This window comes from Centruroides vittatus, unplaced genomic scaffold (assembly GCF_030686945.1).
Source record: "Centruroides vittatus isolate TY-2023 unplaced genomic scaffold, ASM3068694v2 contig_392, whole genome shotgun sequence".
Taxonomy (NCBI): Eukaryota; Metazoa; Arthropoda; class Arachnida; order Scorpiones; family Buthidae; genus Centruroides; species Centruroides vittatus.
Window position 1 is genome coordinate 1,346,047 of NW_027122208.1, and position 18,440 is coordinate 1,364,486.

At 30.2% G+C, this 18,440-nt stretch overlaps 1 protein-coding gene across 1 annotated transcript in view; it reads left to right on the forward strand.

Moving 5' to 3' along the window:
- Nucleotides 1-1,388: 1,388 nt before the first annotated feature.
- LOC136975978 (probable methylmalonate-semialdehyde/malonate-semialdehyde dehydrogenase [acylating], mitochondrial) overlaps nucleotides 1,389-18,440 on the forward strand; it is a 36,123-nt gene continuing 19,071 nt past the window's right edge. Inside the window, exons 1-6 of the mRNA XM_067271172.1 lie at nucleotides 1,389-1,490; nucleotides 1,561-1,599; nucleotides 1,668-1,742; nucleotides 12,327-12,488; nucleotides 15,869-15,947; nucleotides 17,924-18,078. Of these exons, the coding sequence (XP_067127273.1) occupies nucleotides 1,428-1,490; nucleotides 1,561-1,599; nucleotides 1,668-1,742; nucleotides 12,327-12,488; nucleotides 15,869-15,947; nucleotides 17,924-18,078 (573 nt within the window). The 5' untranslated portion in view covers nucleotides 1,389-1,427. The remainder of the gene's footprint in view (nucleotides 1,491-1,560; nucleotides 1,600-1,667; nucleotides 1,743-12,326; nucleotides 12,489-15,868; nucleotides 15,948-17,923; nucleotides 18,079-18,440) is intronic.

Genomic DNA, 18,440 nt, shown 5'->3' on the forward strand with positions numbered 1-18,440 from the left:
GGTTGAAGGTTAAAGGAGTGGAAAACTAGAGTATTGTACGGATCAGACTGATGTGAGTACACTATAAATAATTATATGGCTGAGAGTAAAGCCCTTCAAGACCTGGCCCGTACTTAGATTATAAAATATTGTTATACTGAGAGTTAGTATTACACTTAACACTTTAAACTCTGATCTTACCTTCTTTATAATAATTAAATAAAATCTAGAAAATAGCTAAGAAACTTCATAAATGACGCCTACACTGGAAGAGAGGGAGGGAGGGGTTTATGACAAGAGGGACAAGGAGAGGGGGCATAGCTTCAATGGACGTCCGTTTTATTTCATTAAATTTTACACAGTTTATACATTTTATTATTCATAAAAAGTGGTAGAGATTTTAAGAAGGGGTTGAGTTTTGTTGGACGTCCGAAGTGGGTTACGGAACTTTGGACAAACTGGGACAATGGGAGAGAGGGAGTAAAAATTAAAAAGAAAAAAATGCGGGCGTAATTTACGAACAGCTTTTAAATTTGAGATGAATCAATCTAGATTTATATCACTTTTCTAATTGCCTAAATCTTAAATCTACGGACAAACAAAACAAACTACAAACTATTTAGATGAGAAAAATAGATTCTAAAGTGACAATTTTGCCAACACGTGATCAATCAATCAATAGTTTATTAATGCACAGTACATTGTACATGCTTGGTATCGCATAAAGCATAACCAAAGCCAACACGTGATATAGACTTCAATGTTTTGACTTAAAGTAAAATGGCGGTCGATAGTACCCGTCGTTGCCACCAAGAGCGCCGTATCCAAGGTTACAGCCTAAGAGGTATATTCTCGAGAGTGGGAAACTTGCGACCTTTTGGAGCGTGATGTGTGGCCTTCTGTAGCCTTCTTAAACAACTTTTCATATTGTTACATAAATGACATTGATTAACATATGTGAACTAATTTTGGCAATATGGCGATTCCGCTAAGAGATGATTCTTCGTAAAAGCCATTATTTGGCCGCGATAACTCTGCCGTATGGCAGTATAAGATACTCGAAAGGTTAATTAATTCTGTATAAAAACTAAATTAGTATTAAATTATTTGCATTTTGCAGTAAATTATTATTATTATTTTTTAGAATGTGGCCTTCTTGGAAGCATGTTAGCTCTCATGCGGCCTTCGAATGAGAAAAGGTTTTCCACCCCCGTTCTAGCTCGTAGCTTTCAACTCATTTTCGCAACGTGACCTCTGAGATTTTACATCCGAAAAATATTTAAATCGAAATATTTAAAAATTAATTTATAATTAATTTCTACTTTAATGAAATAATTCTGGTTGATTTAATCTCTGCATTTAAATATTACGTGTTTATTATGTAACAATATTTAGAAGAAGCATCCTCAGCTGATTTCAGGGAGCGAGATTATTTTCAAGGACGCGTCATGCGTCGTCTGCACGCGACACCCAACATGGCGGCCATCCTAAGTAGATGTTCAGCCTTTGAGGTAATATTATGGCTTATGTAATATTTAATTATTGTATTTTATTGTAAACATAAATTTTATTTTGGAACAGAAATTATTATACACTCGGAGTTACTCATCCGCTTCAGTAGTAAGTTTATCTTTAATCATTGCTTATTCATATGTGACATTAGATTTAATTGATATTTTTCTTTACAGCCAACCACTAGCTTATTCATAAATGGGAAATTTATGGAATCGAAGACAAATGAGTGGATTGATGTGCGCAATCCAGTAAGTAATTCCAGTTTTATTCATGCTTATTTAATTTAAAAAAATACTAATTATTTAGTACACTTGCATTAAATCACACCAAACATATATTAAAAAATTGTGTCTAGATTTGCACTCCGTGACCTATTATTACTGATACTCCTTCTGTCTTTTTTTAATAATGTAAAATTTTTACATGGTGGAGGTGTTAGCCCCTTGCACAACCTCTATCCTGGAGGATCAGTGATCTCATCTTAGTCTGGTCCTTATCCTTTGATCTGTTTTAGCATGGGTGACCCTGTCGGTAGCAAAGCTGTCATTGACATAGCTCACTGGGTCTAGAAGGTGTGTAAGCCTGCTCGCCACGTTAAGGTGGGGATCTTGGAGCAGGTTGGACAAGAGCTGGAAGAGTGCAGGATGGTTGAAAAGATGGGAAACTTAGCCCTACGATGGTTTGGCCATGTTGAGAAAATGAAAGAAGAACTGTTGAAGAGAGTATATGTGGGAAAGGTGGTAGGGGAAGGCCAAGAAAGTTGTGGTTGGAACAAGTGATAAGTACCTGAAAAATGTAACGTGTTGAGTCAGAAAGAAAATGTGAGGAAGTGTGCTAGAAAAGGCTTGGATAGTCTGGATAGTTATCCTGTCCAGACACACTTCCTTTGCATCAGATGCCGAATGGATAGTTTGTAAGATTGAAGGCTCCTATTTGCCTGCTGCTCACCCTTTTTGAATTATGAGCGTGAGGATATATACGTAACTTATATTATGTGAACATAGCTTTATTACACGTAATGGACAAGTGCACTGTTCAATATATATTAATGCTGTATTTGAATATCATACATTGTAAATATATTAATTACAAAATGGAATTAAATAATAAATATTTTCAGAAGTCATGCAATGTATAGTTGCTTAAGAGAAAATTTTTTATTAACAAAACTGATCAGAATGAAAGTTTAGATTAAGAACGTTAAGTTCTTAATCTAAACTCTAACAGACACAATTAAACATTTAAAAAGTCAATACAACATGAAATTCTTGAAATAAGCTTATAAGATTGAAATTTAATCATAAATGTAGGCCCAATATGAATTGATTTTCTTTCACAACTGATTAATAATTAAACAAACTTTTCATATACAGGGGGGGTGCAAAAGTAGGTATATACAGTAATTGAGAATCTGAGAAATACAAATGTTTGGTGTTCATTATTATTATTATTTTTATCATCGTTTATTAGTTTGTATTCCTTATTTGTTTGTGATTTAATTTGTACATAAAAATAAATGTATTTCTTCCTATTTTCTCCCTGTATATTTTTTTTCCATAATAACAACTGTATACCTACTTTTGCACCCCCCTCTGTGTATATATAAACTTAATATTATTATAAATTTAATATAGTTTAAACAGTCTGAAAGAAAAGAATCGACCCAGAGCAGGAGTCAAACCTGCAATCTCTGCTTACCGTGTGGTGCTTCCAGACACATTTAAGTCTTTGGTGTAATAGCGAGGTTGCAGCTGAAGTTTTCATCTCTAAAACATGAATGTCAAATGTCAAGCGTCACTTATAAGATAGTGGTGCTCGACATTCATTCACATTTTAGAGTTTTCTTTCAGACTGTTTTAAACTATATTAAATTTATTATAATTGTTAATTTTGATAAGTGATGGCACCTAACATCTACCGCTAGTATCAAATTACTTAATTTCTAATTATTAATTGTAGCATAAAATAGCCAAATTAATTAAGACTATCATTTGATTTATAAATTTTTCATTCTGATCAATGTTAAAAGAAATTTTCTATTAAATAACTACATATAACATGACTTGTGAAAATATAGAAAATTTCTTATTAACAAAATAGTTGAACACAAAGTAACAATTGAACATAAAATGAAATAAATTAGATATTTATTTGATAAAATGGCCAGAACTATAATTGTAAAATTAATACACAATTAAGACCATGCAAATGATAGTAAGACTTATTTGCCTGAGGTGTGAGAAAGGACATCAAAAGACTTGTTTGTGTAGTCTTAATTGTGTATTAATTATTTATTTAATTCCATTTTGCAACTAATATGTTTGCAATATATGATATTCAAATGCAGTATTTAATTTACAGGGTGTAACAAAACTAATGGTCACAACTGTAAGGGGTGATAGACCTTGCCAAAACAAACAACTTTTACCATGCAATGTGGGGTTGGAAAGCAAACAGTGAGCCACAAGAGGGTACCTGCTTGGTGAAAATGGAGAATACAATAAAGATGAATAATAAAGGACATAGAATCTTTATTATTGAAAACTTCACAACAAATGCCCAAATGAGCAACCACCAGCTGCAATACAGGCTTCACATCAGTGATGGAGTGAGTCACACAAGTTGGAAGATTCCTGGCATTTCACAAATGTCTGCAGCTGCAACGCAAATTTGGGCATTGATTTTCTCTGGTGACTCGATGGGCATCTCGTAAATGACGCTTTTTAGCTGTCTCCAGAGAAAAAAATCTAGGCAGGACATCAGGAGATTTGGGAGGCCAAGAGATGGGCCCACTGTGGCTCCTGGTAAAGTCTTACCACTTTTGCAGCATTACCGTTTACAGCCCCGTACATAAGGTACTACATATTGGCCTTCTGCGTATTCAGATATTGCTGCATCTATGGCGACGAGTAGAAGCTGAATGACAGGTTCTGCAAAAGGCGACATTTCATCCACTCCAGAGAAAGTGCCCTCTCGCGGCTTGCTGTTTGCTTTCTGAACCCACATGGCCTAGTAAAAGTTGTTTGCTTTGTCAAGGTCTATCACCCCTTACAGTTGTGACCATTAGTTTTGTTACACCCTATATATTGAATAGTGCACTTGCCCACTATATGTAATGTAAGCTAGGTATCACTAATAGGTAAAAAGTCATGGCATGCAAATTTAGACATTATTACAAAATTCAAAGAGGATTTTGCAGACATAACGCTTATCTTGCAAAATTATTGCATGTAATAAACAAATGTACTAATTTATTGATGAATCTTTTTAAGTCTAAAAAGTTTAATGAGTAGATAATTTTCTAAACATAAAATATGACTTATGCTCTGTTTAATTAGAATTATCAATATTCAAGAATATAACCAGTGCTGACTAGCTAAATTTTGAATGTGTATGAGTCATTATTTGAACACTAATAATTGTTACTTGAATAATGCAGTGGCATTAAGCTCAAATTAAGTTCCAAATGTCATGTCCCCAAGTGACAAACAATTGTTAATGGTTTTTTTTTCAAATTATGATTCTTTGAATGTAACAAATCAGAAGCTGGAGTTAAAGGTTCCAAAAAATTTTTTATCTAAAATAAAGCCTTTCTTAACTCCTATAACAGAATAAAGTGACATTTTTTAAAATAAAAAATATTATTTTCTTTTCAGTTTCAAAACTTAATTATAATAATAAATATACAATTACAGTATTATAAACAGATCTGCCTATTTTATCATTTTTCATTTCATCAGTGAAATTACAAATATTTAAAATAATTCTAATCTTCAATTAACAATTGAGTGGATAGTTTTTATTAATACATAATATCTAATGTGTAGAGTATAGTATATAAATCAAGTATTTATTTAAGAAAACAAATCAAGACTTATACAGAAAAACATTTAAATCCAATATGACCAAAAAGGTCAGATTGGATTTGAATTCAACTTTTGTTAATAATATACTGAAAAATTAAATTGTTAATATTTTTATGAATTTAATTCATAAAGCCATATAAATAAATAAAGCATTTTATGTATTTTTTTTCATTTATTATTAAATGTTTTTAAATCTAGAAATAATAAGTTAAACTAGATCTTGAATTAAACAGTTATGTTATAAATTTTAACTTTTATATGACTAATTGAACTGCTGTTTTTTGAAATAAAAAAATTTTTGTTTTAAAAAGTTTAATGAGTAGATATATATTTAATTTTCTAAACATAAAATCTTAAACTTATTAATTTTAACTTAAAATTAAAACTTATCCACTTATACCTTGACTTTTGTATATTTACATTAAAATTATTGATTTAATACAGCATTTTAGAAAGTGAAAATATTAAAATGTTAATTCAGTTTCATTTTAAAATAGAGATTATTTAAAAATAAGTAATGAAGATTTACAAAATGAGAATTTATTTAGAATGAATTAAATCATTATAAATTCAATTCGTTATATATTTTGTCTGAGAGGACTTTGCCTATTAATAAGACATATTGCACTGGTGTTTTGGCTTTAACAATCGAGGTGATCAATAAAGATTGTTTTTTCCGAATAAGTTTTTCCTCGATTGCTAAAGCCAAAACACCAGTGCAGTATGTCCAATTAATAGGCAAAGTCCTCGTAAACAAAATATATAACAAATAGAAAATAAGGACATAGAGGCATATAAATTAACATTATAACTCATCATAGACTGCATACGTTATTAAAACACCACACTCATAACACCTTATAAATTTGCAGCCGTGTTTATTCGGTACAAACGAACGTTTTCGGTCGTATTTAACGACCTTCTTCGGGAAATATCCAAAAAAATCGAACACAACGAAAATCTGCAATAACGAACAAGCAATACTTTTAAAAACGTTCCAAACGCTTGTTCGTTATTGCAGATTTTCGTTGTGTTCGATTTTTTTGGATATTTCCCGAAGAAGGTCGTTAAATACGACCGAAAACGTTCGTTTGTACCGAATAAACACGGCTGCAAATTTATAAGGTGTTATGAGTGTGGTGTTTTAACATTATAAATTCATTTCTACATTTTCAGATTGTAAAAATTCAATCTTAAAGATTTGAAATCATAAAAATCAAAAATCCATATGCTATAATATAAGAAATTGTGATCTAAACTAATTTTGCATTTCATAGCATTTTCATAATAATGAAAACTAAAATAAAATTAACAATATCCAAGACAGTATAAAAAATAATAATCCCATAATCGCATTATATAGCAAACCTTTGATGAACACAAAAAATTTACAAAAATATATATTTTTTGATAGACTAGTTATTTGAAAAACAAACAGATACAGGATGAGTCCATATCATTCTGTCCTTTCAAACGCTATTGCGGTAATAACGATTCTACAGCAGAGTCGACCTTTTACTGTAGGCTACTCACCTGCTTCTAAGTGCAAAAAAGTTAAAAGTGGTCCTCTAGTGGTGGCACAATGATAAAAATTAATAAAGACATTTTTAAAAAATTGCCATGACGAATTCACATTTACAGAAAATTTACAAAGAATCGTTATTACCTCAATAGCATTTGAAAGGACCAAATGATATGGACTCATCCTGTATGTATAGTCTATCAAGAAATATATTTTTTTGTAAATGTGAATTTGTCCTGGCAATCTTTTAAAAACAAATACAAAAAATTATTTACGTCGACACATGTCTCTTTCTGTCATTAGAAATTTAAATTTACATATGCCAAAGACAATAATAATCTTTTGTTATAGAAATATATTCAAAAAGCAGATGTCAAACAGTTATTTGAAAAACAAACATTGCAACAAATTCCCAAGGCAGCTTTAAGGTTTCATTTCATTTTTAAATATATCACAGAATACTTTTTTACAGATGACAAAATAAAATTACATGTTATTAACTGAAAATTTGTTTTAGAGGGTTGTGATTGTTCAATTGAGTACTGGAGGTACCACTGAATTTAATTAATGCAATTTTGATATATGTGGTACCATCAAGGGTTTAATTAACTGCATTTATCAAGAGATACCTTTACTTTATATATATATATAAAGGTATCCCTAATAATAATTTAAATAATTTATTAAATAATTATTTAATTTATTAAATTATTTAAATTATAATTATTAATTTAGTTAACAGATGATGCCTAATGCCTACCTCTAGTAGCAAATTAAACGTATCCCTTGGTAAATGCAATTAATTAAGGCATATATATATATATGCCATATATAGAGCATATACACTGGTGTTTGAAATTAAGAGAATTTGTAGCACACTTTGTCAATTTTAACAAAAAGTAATGAACTGAAAGTGTTTATTTATACTGCTGAATAAGAAAGCAAATTTTTAGTGTTGAGTACATAAGCTCACATGTGCATGTGAGCAGAGCTTTGACAGCAGAGGGGATGAAAAGCACACATGGCTTTGTTTGTGATTAGTTTGCTCGTACTCTTTGGCAACATTCATTGTTTTTTGCAAGAGATGGTTCAATTTCACAAGTAATCAGATAAAATGAGTAGTCACAAATGTCTTGATGGGAGAATGAGGTGGAGAATCATGGGTAGATTGGAGGCAGGGCAATCACAAGGTTGCTACAGAGTTCAATATAATACCCAATGATGTCTGCAATTTGTGAAAACAGTTTAAGGACACCAAATCCATTTTGTGAAGGCCTGGGCAAGGTCATCCAAGAGCCATGATGGCTAATGAAGATCGTTACTTGGCACTTTCAGTGAGGTGCCACAGGACTGCTACAGCTTCACAACTATCTTGTGAGCTGCATTCCACCACTCAAACCCAAGTTTCACGGATTACTGTTTCCCAGAGGCTTCATGAGAGAGGGCTTTATACCAGAAGACCCTTTGATTGCATCCCACTCACTTCAGCACACAAGAGAGCACAGTTAGCATGGTGCCGGCATCAGCCTTGGACCAGACTTCGGTGGGGTACCGTTCTCTTCACAGACAAGTTGCAATTCACATTTACAGAAAAAATATATTTTTATTTGACTATACATACATAGATGAGTCTAGTCGATTTGTCCCTTCACACACTGTACGAGGCAATAACAATTTCACTGGCAAAGTCGACCTTTCTTTGTAGGCTACCATTCGCAGCAAAATGTAAAATAGTTAAAAAAAAGTCCTCTAACGGTGGCACAGCACAATTAAAATTAATAATTACATTTAATAAAAAATTGCCAGAACCGATATGACATTTACAGAAAAAAAATATTTCTATTTGACTATACATACATAATAATTACACTTTATTAAATGTAATTATTAATTTTAATTGTGCTGTGCCACCTCTAGAGGACTTTTTTAACTATTTTACATTTTGCGGCGAATGATAGCCTACAAAGAAAGGTCGACTTTGCCAGTGGAATTGTTATTGCCTCGTACAGTGTGTGAAGGGACAAATTGACTAGACTCATCTATGTATGTATAGTCAAATAGAAATATTTTTTTTTCTGTAAAGTTGTAATTTAGCCTGGACACAGATTCTTGACACACCTTCATCTGGAGAGAACCTGGAACCTGATACCTTTCCTCCAACATCTGAGAAAGGTACTACTATGCCAGTGGAGGTCTCATGGTCTGAGCAGGCATCATGATGGATGTCCACACACCTCTTCATGTGTTTGGCAGAAGATCCCTGACTGCTGAGAAGTATAGGGATGAGATCTCTCAGCTCTATTTTCTGCTTTTTGGGGACACAGTTAAAGTGGATGGATCCACCATCCTCACATCATATACCACAAACCGAGTGCCACCTCTAAATACATACCGGTGGGTTCATGTGACCCATTCTCATACAAGGCTGCAGCCTTTAATACTCTGGTTAGGAGGGCATTTTTCCACTCATCCACCTTGCAAGCCCTAGCCACTGAGTTAGCGTATGTTAAGAAGATAGCAGCCAGACATGGATATCGTGCTCTAACACACTGTTTGATTCAGCGGCACCAACACTCACAATACACACCCACCACATATGTGGAAGATCATACATGTGTCCCGGTCATGTTTAACCCTTATATTAAAGCAGTGTACATGGAGATTGCCAGCAAACATCAAATGAAAATAGCATATAGGAGATGTCTGACAATCTTCGACATCCTCAGAAATGGAAAGGACTTTCCAGATTGCAACAGACTTCCCGGTGTAAACTCTATCCCACTTGAAGATGGCAGATGGGATAAGAGACTTATATATATATATTGGTTCCATCAAGCACTCCTTAAATACCAGAATGTGTGAGCACCAAGCAGACCTTTGACACAGGCGACACACCACTGCCCTGGTCACCTGTGTCTGATCCGGGCGGGCATCGAGGTGGAATTTGACAATGCTGACGTCATCGTCACTACACCCCACCTAGAACATCTAAAATGGCTAGAAGCCATATCCATCTACAGGGCTAGTCACATGACCACCTGTATCAACTGGAAAGATGAACTTAATCTATCTGTAGCATGGCAGGCCCTTATAGATGGTGGCCTTTAAATACCACCATCCACGCATGAATGCGCATGCCCATCACAACAAGTTTTGTTAAACAAGCATTCGATTTTGTTTTAAATCTTTATGTTCTATTTTTGATGCATTCTATCGGTTTTACCTGAGAAAGATCTATTTTAAAAAGTTCAAAAATGTTTGTGAAGAAAGGTTTTCTTACGATTTACACTGGTAACAGGTTCTGGATTTAGTGCTTATTATCTTGAAAGTGAGGATATTTGCTGGATGGATTGGCCTTCCACATCTGACCTAAACCCTATTGAACATGTCTGGGATGCTCTTGGGAGGGAAAATGCAGCTCACAATTCTCCTCCAAGAACCACTCAAGAGCTGAAAAAACTGTTGTTGTTGCAGGAGTGGGACTCATCAGCTGCCTCGTTTCCGGTATGATGTCGCAATGTGAGAGCTGTATGACTGAGAGGGGACCATACCCATTATTAGAGTCATTTTATGTTCTATCCTGCAATGTAGGTTTTGGACACTATTCTTGCACTGATGATCCTTACTGACGATCATGAGCGCATACCATGACTATTGTATAGTGGATTGATATAACTTAGTATCCATACTAAATTTTACATTAAAATTTGGCCATTAGTTTTTCAGAAATTTGACAAAATGTGCTGCAAATTCTCTTAATTTTGAACACCAGTATATATATAAATATTTGAAATACATTCAACAGTGGCATGTGAATAGAATCTACTTTTGTACAGAAGGGGCCTCGAAAATGTTAGCTATCCTATAACACAACCACTCCGGTTACCAGGTTTAATGTAAGTGTTATTTATATCTCATTCCAGCATGTGGAGACGACTTACTTTTGTTCTCTTGCTTGTCGAATGTACTGTACTTAAAACCTGAGGATGTTCGATTGAGACGGTTGAAAAATGTTAATTTAGTTCTTAAAATATGTTTTTACTGTCAGATACTCTGGTTTTTTGATGTGTTTGTAAGTTTAAATTGCTGATGTCTGAAAATGTTTTAGAATAAATAATTTTTAGGTTCCTTCAGAAGGGTTTAGTGATATTCTGAAAAAATAAAAATATATTAACATAAACCAACCAAAATAAATTATCATTATTAATTGTTTTATTAGTAATTATATTATGATGGAGTTAGTAATCCAAAAAAGTAACACACAAAATTATCTATACCACAAATTATTAAGCAAAAATAATTTTTATTTGGGGAATTGTAAGAAAAATATGCATATGTTCAATAAAAAAAAAAGGCTAAACAGGAACAAATGTTAAATTTTATTCTTTAAATCTTTTATCTCTTGGATGTTCATGTAATCTGGTATTTGTGTTTGATGTGCCTGTTTTCTATTTCATTCATTAGTCAATTGCTTGTAAATTTTTTTATGCTGTTTACTTTTAAATGTATGGGCAGTAGGGTATGCAAGCAGAGAGTGAAGGGCAGAAGAGCATAGGATGGTAAACACCACTCCTTGCCACCCCATATGGCTCATCCTGGATAAATATCAAGAAAGGTTATTTTTTGAATAAAGATAAACTCATTTATAGACTTACTATTAAAATGGTCCATTTTTAATACAACAGTTTAAACAGTTTCAGATGGCATTGATTTTATTATTTAAAATTAGAGAGGTAATGATTCTTGCTTTTAGATTATACTTTTATTAAAAAGATAATGAGTAAATTTCTTGTTGGGGAAAAACGTTAGATTAGGCACATTTAAAAGTTGGAAATGACTACAAGTATTAAACTGAATATAACAGTTATTTATACTGTTTTCAAAGATTTTGCTTATATTTTTATTAGAATTATGTTATGACCTGAAAATATATTTGTAAATCTTTAAAATATTATTAATCACTAAAGTAGTACTATCAAAAGTTTCAGTTTATTCCTTTTTGTTAAAAGTGATTGGATTTCTACAAATTGTTTTAATGATACTTTAGAAATAAACTTTGATGAAATCAAAATTTGATTTTTCTTTTTATAAATAAACTTAAATATTTTTGGTTTGATGCAGCAGTTTGTTTATTTCATAACTTTAAGCATATTCTTAATGGGTTATGAAAATAATATAATTTTAGAAGATTCTTTTAGATAAATGAGATGTCATTTTATTTATTCACAATGGAAATTTCATTCACTTCTGTAATTTCATTATTTTAAAGTTTAAAATATTTGTAGCAAATAATAAGTTTTAAAAACATTTATCTTACAATACATTTGTCTTTTTATATTTGAGATTTTATTATATTCATTCTAATTTATAAACAAAATTGTTTTAGTGATGTGTTCAGTAATTAGATTAAATTTCAGAATTTAAGATTTATTTGTTTTATTTAGGCTACAAATAAAGTAGTAACACGTGTACCTAAAGCAACTGAAAATGAAATGCTTTCGGCAGTTTCTGCAGCTAAAGAAGCCTTTAAATCGTGGTCAAATACTTCAATTTTATCACGGCAGCAGATAATGTTTAAATATCAACATCTTATTAAAGAAAATATGGTAAATTTTAAAGTTTCCTAATTATATTTTGTCTTAATGTAGATTAATTATAATTAGACTAATAAAAAGTTATCAAATTTATTAAAATAGTAATATTGTTTCACAAATTTTGAAAAAAAAATGTGAAATAATATAACTATTAAGTTTTTAAAAGTAACTTATTGTTGAAATATTCTGAATATTGAAACCGAATATTTAAATGCAAACTGCAATAATTCAAATTTTAATTATTTTATGATAAAAAAAAATGTTGGCAGTGTTGTAAGTTTTCTTCAGCACATGAAGCTAAGTTAGATCAATTATTTATATATAATTGATCTAAAATTAGATAAAGAAAATATTATTAGAATTAAAACTTATATTTTTTTTCTTGTTGATATTGATAAAAATTTAGTAGCATAATCTCAATTAGATATAATCTATCAATTTTTTATCGGTTTCAATTGTAAGGAAACGATTTCATCATTTGTTTTTATATACATCTACACTTTACCTCAACATCTAATATCGTAACTGAAATTTTCATTAATTCAAATCAATTATGACATATTATGTTATTAGTATTTTAAATATTTTTAAACTATTCTTTTATATTTTTATATCTAGTTTTTTGTTAAATTATTTATTAAACTGGCAGAGCTGGGTTTGGTTCTGCCCCTGCTACTTAAAATATTTGTGCCTTCTTTACCTTTCCTCTTCTCTTTAGCCCTCATGTTATCAAGTTACTTCATTGTTAAGAAACTCACTTATTTTAAATATTGGGGATTGTATTATTTATTTTATACATAAATATTGTTTTAATATGATTAAATGCATAATTAATATTTCAAATTAAAAAAAAAAAAAATATATCTACATATTAGCAAAGGAATCCAAAAGAATATCACAAATTCTTTATAGATTGGAGTTTTTGTTATTAACCACCTGAGAACCCTTCTTTAACTCCAATAAGTCCTTTATGTAGAAAACACACTAATGTTTTCAATCCTTCTCTTTCTTCAGATCTTTTTCAGGTCCAGATTTTCTTATAAAAGTATGAATCCAAAATGAACTTGAATCTATGACTACTCTTGGTCAAATTTACTTCAACTCCCACCCACAACAGGCCTGTTTACTGTTTGACCAGCAAGATGGTAACATTTGAAAAGGAAAATTATTTAATTAATACAAAGTTACCAGTGAGAAAAAAATTTTAGGCTAAGATAACCAAACTATTATTATGGTTTTTATTTTAATTTTTCTTTGTTCTTACTTTCTGTCCAGGCAATGCTGGAGTATATCTACTTTATATCTAAAAGTCAAAATATGTATGTTTGTTAAGTAAAGGCTTCTGTACTATTCAATGTATTTGCATCAAATTTGGCATGAATATTCTTTGACAACCAGAAAAAGTACTGTGGGGATTCCATCCCCAATCGTCCTAAAGCCTAACCTCTCTTAACTTAAGTCTGAGCAGTTTTTTGTGTTTTGTAGTTTCGTAATTGTAAATATGCTGGTCAATAAATGTACATTTTAGTTATTAAGACCGTGCTTTTATCACCCTTTCCCAATTCAACCTAACCCGCACCCCCTTAAAAGCCCGAACAATGCTAGGCATGCAACTTGTGACCGTCAGCCATATTGTATATATATATTTTATTGTATATAGTTGTAATCCTATCTTATTTTTGCAATTTTCTCCTTTTTCCTTTGTCTATTCTTTCTTAAACTTTTCGTGACCGTTATCGCCGTGGGGCTGGATTAGCCGTTCTGAGAATTGGTAGGGACAATAGCAGGTAGTGTAGCCTGGGGAAAAAGTGGCTAAGAGAGGGGTCACTTTTCGACTAGATACGAAGAGAGACGGACAAAAAGAGTGAGGCTCGATCGTGATTTTCGAGAGAGGAAAGAAGTGCGATAGTCGAGCGAAGAACCGAAGTATAGAGACCGGCATATTGGAGAACCCCGATAATTGAGAGAAGAAAGGATAGTGAAGAAAGCCACTATTGTCGAACCCAGGTTCTACACAAAGTATCAATACGTATTTGCCGAAAAAGAAGAAAACCCCGGGTGAATCATCCCTTCATTTCTTCTACCTTTCCGCTATCCTATCTTTCTTATTTTTCCTTAATATTAAGTTAGATTTAAGCTAGATTTAAGTTAGGTTAATCACGCGTTTACGAGGGACTGATTGTTACACGCTTAAAAATTAACACACCTCGAATTGTAAATCAGTTGGGATTCCTTAACAACAAAAACCTTATTTGTTCTAAGTGGAATAAAGGAACATTGTCTATTATTGTAGTCATTGCAGTGTCCTTTTCTGTAAGTTTCATTTGCGGACCGTACTGCCTCACTTTTATAGAACACCACAACTAATGTTTTTATAAATATAGAAAGTTTTATTTATAATAGTATTATCAGTTTTCTTGAATTCAAATATTAACTATATCTTGAAACCTCAAATATTTAGTGAACATAATTACCTTAAATATGATAGTAGAAATAATAACATTGTAATAAACTAATAATAATACCATAATAATAAAAATAAGTGTCTAAATAAATACATCATAATTCATTAATTCATTCTATATTTAATGTGTTCTATTTTGGAATGGTTTGTAACTGATGTTCCAAAAATCAGTCACCTGAGAATGGCTTATGCATTAGGCTGAAAATGTTAGTGTACAAGCAAATAAATGTTTCTCAGCAGCCAGAGATGTTTAATGATAAATTATTATTTCTTCTGAGTATGGGTTCGGTTGTTTGGTTGTAAATAAATACAGTATTTGCTTTATAATCATCATAATATGTACAGTACTTAAGCGAAAGAAAAGTGTGTGACAATTATATTAAGATTTTAAAATGAAATATAAACTGAAAATACAGTTCTATGTATGTCTTTCTTCCTTCTAACTAGTTTATACAGTATTAGTTATCTTACAAATTATGAATAGATGAAATTAATAAATAAGTTTTAAAAAAAGATTCCAACTGAAAGTTAAGAGTATTGAAAATATTAAAATTGTAATCTGTACTATTGATATTATTATGGGACATTTTTTGATATAATTTTCACACACTTTTTGGAGATAATTGACTCTATCTGTCTGATAACTCTGGCTGAAGAGTTATTGTTTGTAGGTGTGGCATGATATTGCAGATATTCAAATTTTTTTATCAACAGGATATTCAAAGAACTCAAATACTTGAATACTTTTAGTATTTGAGTATTTGTAGATATAATTTGCCCATTTCTAGTTTTGATTTAATATTATTTAAAATATATGAAACTTTTTACTCTCATTTTAAAGTTAAACTGTACATCAGAAATCAATTATAAATTAAATATTAAGCAGTGCTATTTTCCAGTTTAATTAAATATATTTAAATGAATTTAGAAACGTCTTGCTGCCAACATAACTGAAGAACAAGGAAAAACATTAGTTGATGCAGAAGGTGATGTTTTGAGAGGATTACGTAAGTATTTGTATTTATTAATTATTTCAATTTGTTTAATATAATATAATGTTATATAAAGTTATATTTTACATGTATTTTTTAATAATAATTATGAACTTTTAAATTAAATCAATTGAACATTATTATGTTTTTAAATTGTTCAGTGGTGCAGTATGGTTATTGAATGATTATAAGTATTAACACAAGTATTTAATAACTTAGTATGGTTTATCATGTATTCACTTCCAATGAAATGATAATAGGTATTAATGGAAAAAATGCATCTGATTTTTTTTATGAACTTTATATTCATATATTCATTTATTTGTTGATTAATTAACATGAAATAAGTTTTAAATAAAATAACTCTAATACTGTGTATTTAATTTTATTACTGGATAATAAAATTCAGAATTCAACTCTCATCTCATAATGATTTTTATACATTGCACATTTAAACTTATCCATTACAAATTGAAAGATATTTTTCATTATTATAGTTGAAAATAATCATGAGGTTTTTGTTTCCTGTGTTGTTTCTGCTATTGATATTCATCTTTTTTTATATTTTTACAATTCTTAAAAAAAAATAAAAGAACATAGAAATAATTTAAATCTCAAAAACTATAAAAATCATAATACAGGTAATACTACCAGTAATAATAATATTACTTAATCTAATACGTATTTAATTTTATTACTGGATAATAAAATTCAGAATTCAACTCTCATCTCATAATGATTTTTATACATTGCACATTTAAACTTATCCATTACAAATTGAAAGATATTTTTCATTATTATAGTTGAAAATAATCATGAGGTTTTTGTTTCCTGTGTTGTTTCTGCTATTGATATTCATCTTTTTTTATATTTTTACAATTCTTAAAAAAAAAAAAAGAACATAGAAATAATTTAAAATCTCAAAAACTATAAAAATCATAATACAGGTAATACTACCAGTAATAATAATATTACTTGACACTTGTGCTTTAGTCTATCAAGGAAAGATGAACTTTTCAAAATTATTTTTTATGAACTGTTAATCTCATTAACAATTAAGACATGAAGTGTGATAATTATCATGCTAATAACAATGCTATAAACAAATTTTGACAACTAAAACAGTTATACATTTAAAACAATATCCTTAGCTTGGCTTTCAATGTTTAGTCTTGTTCATACATGGCAACATTACTTTTTGCCACTTGCTAATGAAGTTGGAACTGAAGATGATGTCATTTGTTTGCTTAATTTTTTAAACTTTACAATATAGAAATTTATTTTAGACTAATTACAGCATTTATATATAATTTATAATAATATTAAATAATTTTCTAGTTAAAAGACAGTAATAATCTCTGAAAATGAATCTCTATTTAACATTTTCTAAATAGCCATTAGACGAACACACAACATTTTGTCATTTTGTTGGATGTCCTGACTGTTACAGTTCATTGGGCCTTTACTAAATAAAGACCCACAAAAGATGAGCTTACTTATAAAAGAAGCTATCGTTTATTGAATGAGGTATAATTAGATTCAGAAACACAGACATGTAGCTCTATCATAGAATATTTACATTGCTGATTTCTACATTAATAATCATATTCATAAAACTGAAATAGCAAATAACAACAAATAGAAGTAACTTATGTTCATGAGTGTAAACCTCAAAATACATTTTAAATGATAAAATTATGAAGATGAGACATTTTTCCAATATAATATTGCTATAAACAAAACATTGTTATTGTCGTACAAATTAGAATTAAAAAGGAAGTTTATTGGAAGGAAATAAAATTAGATTATTTATTTTATTATTAAATAATTTGGCTAATTATTGAAAATTGATTTACATTATTGTACACATTGTAATCATATAATAATTATATAATTAACCTGTGTACAGTAATCTGTCTTTTATTTTTAAAAATAGATTTTATTTGCTTTCAAATATTTAGTTTTCCGAATGTTGTTGTTTCTATAAACAGAGGTAGTTGAGCATGCATGTAGTGTAACAAGTTTGCAGCTGGGTGAAGTTTTACCTTCCATTTCAAGAGATATGGATACTCACTCAATAAGGATGCCATTAGGAGTTTGTGCAGGCATTACACCTTTTAATTTTCCTGCCATGATTCCTTTATGGGTAAGTTGAAAATATTTATTAATTATCATTTTTATAATTAAATTATTTTAATTGACTTTCACAATTAATTATAAATAACAATTACAATTACCTTTTTAGGAAAAGGTAGTTGTATATGTTAAGTATTTATTTTATTTAAAGATGAGAAAATGTCCACGAAAATATTTAATTATTTGTTAATATTTTTGTGGGTATTTTGTTGTCTATGGAATCATAACTATAATAAAGCAACATTCATATTACAGAATTCTATTAGAAAAACTTTGTAATGTTAAAATTAAAATTTGACATTTATCTAATATATAAAATGTTACAAGTGATTGTGAAGAGATTCTAAATGTTTTGCAATCTCATCAGTAATT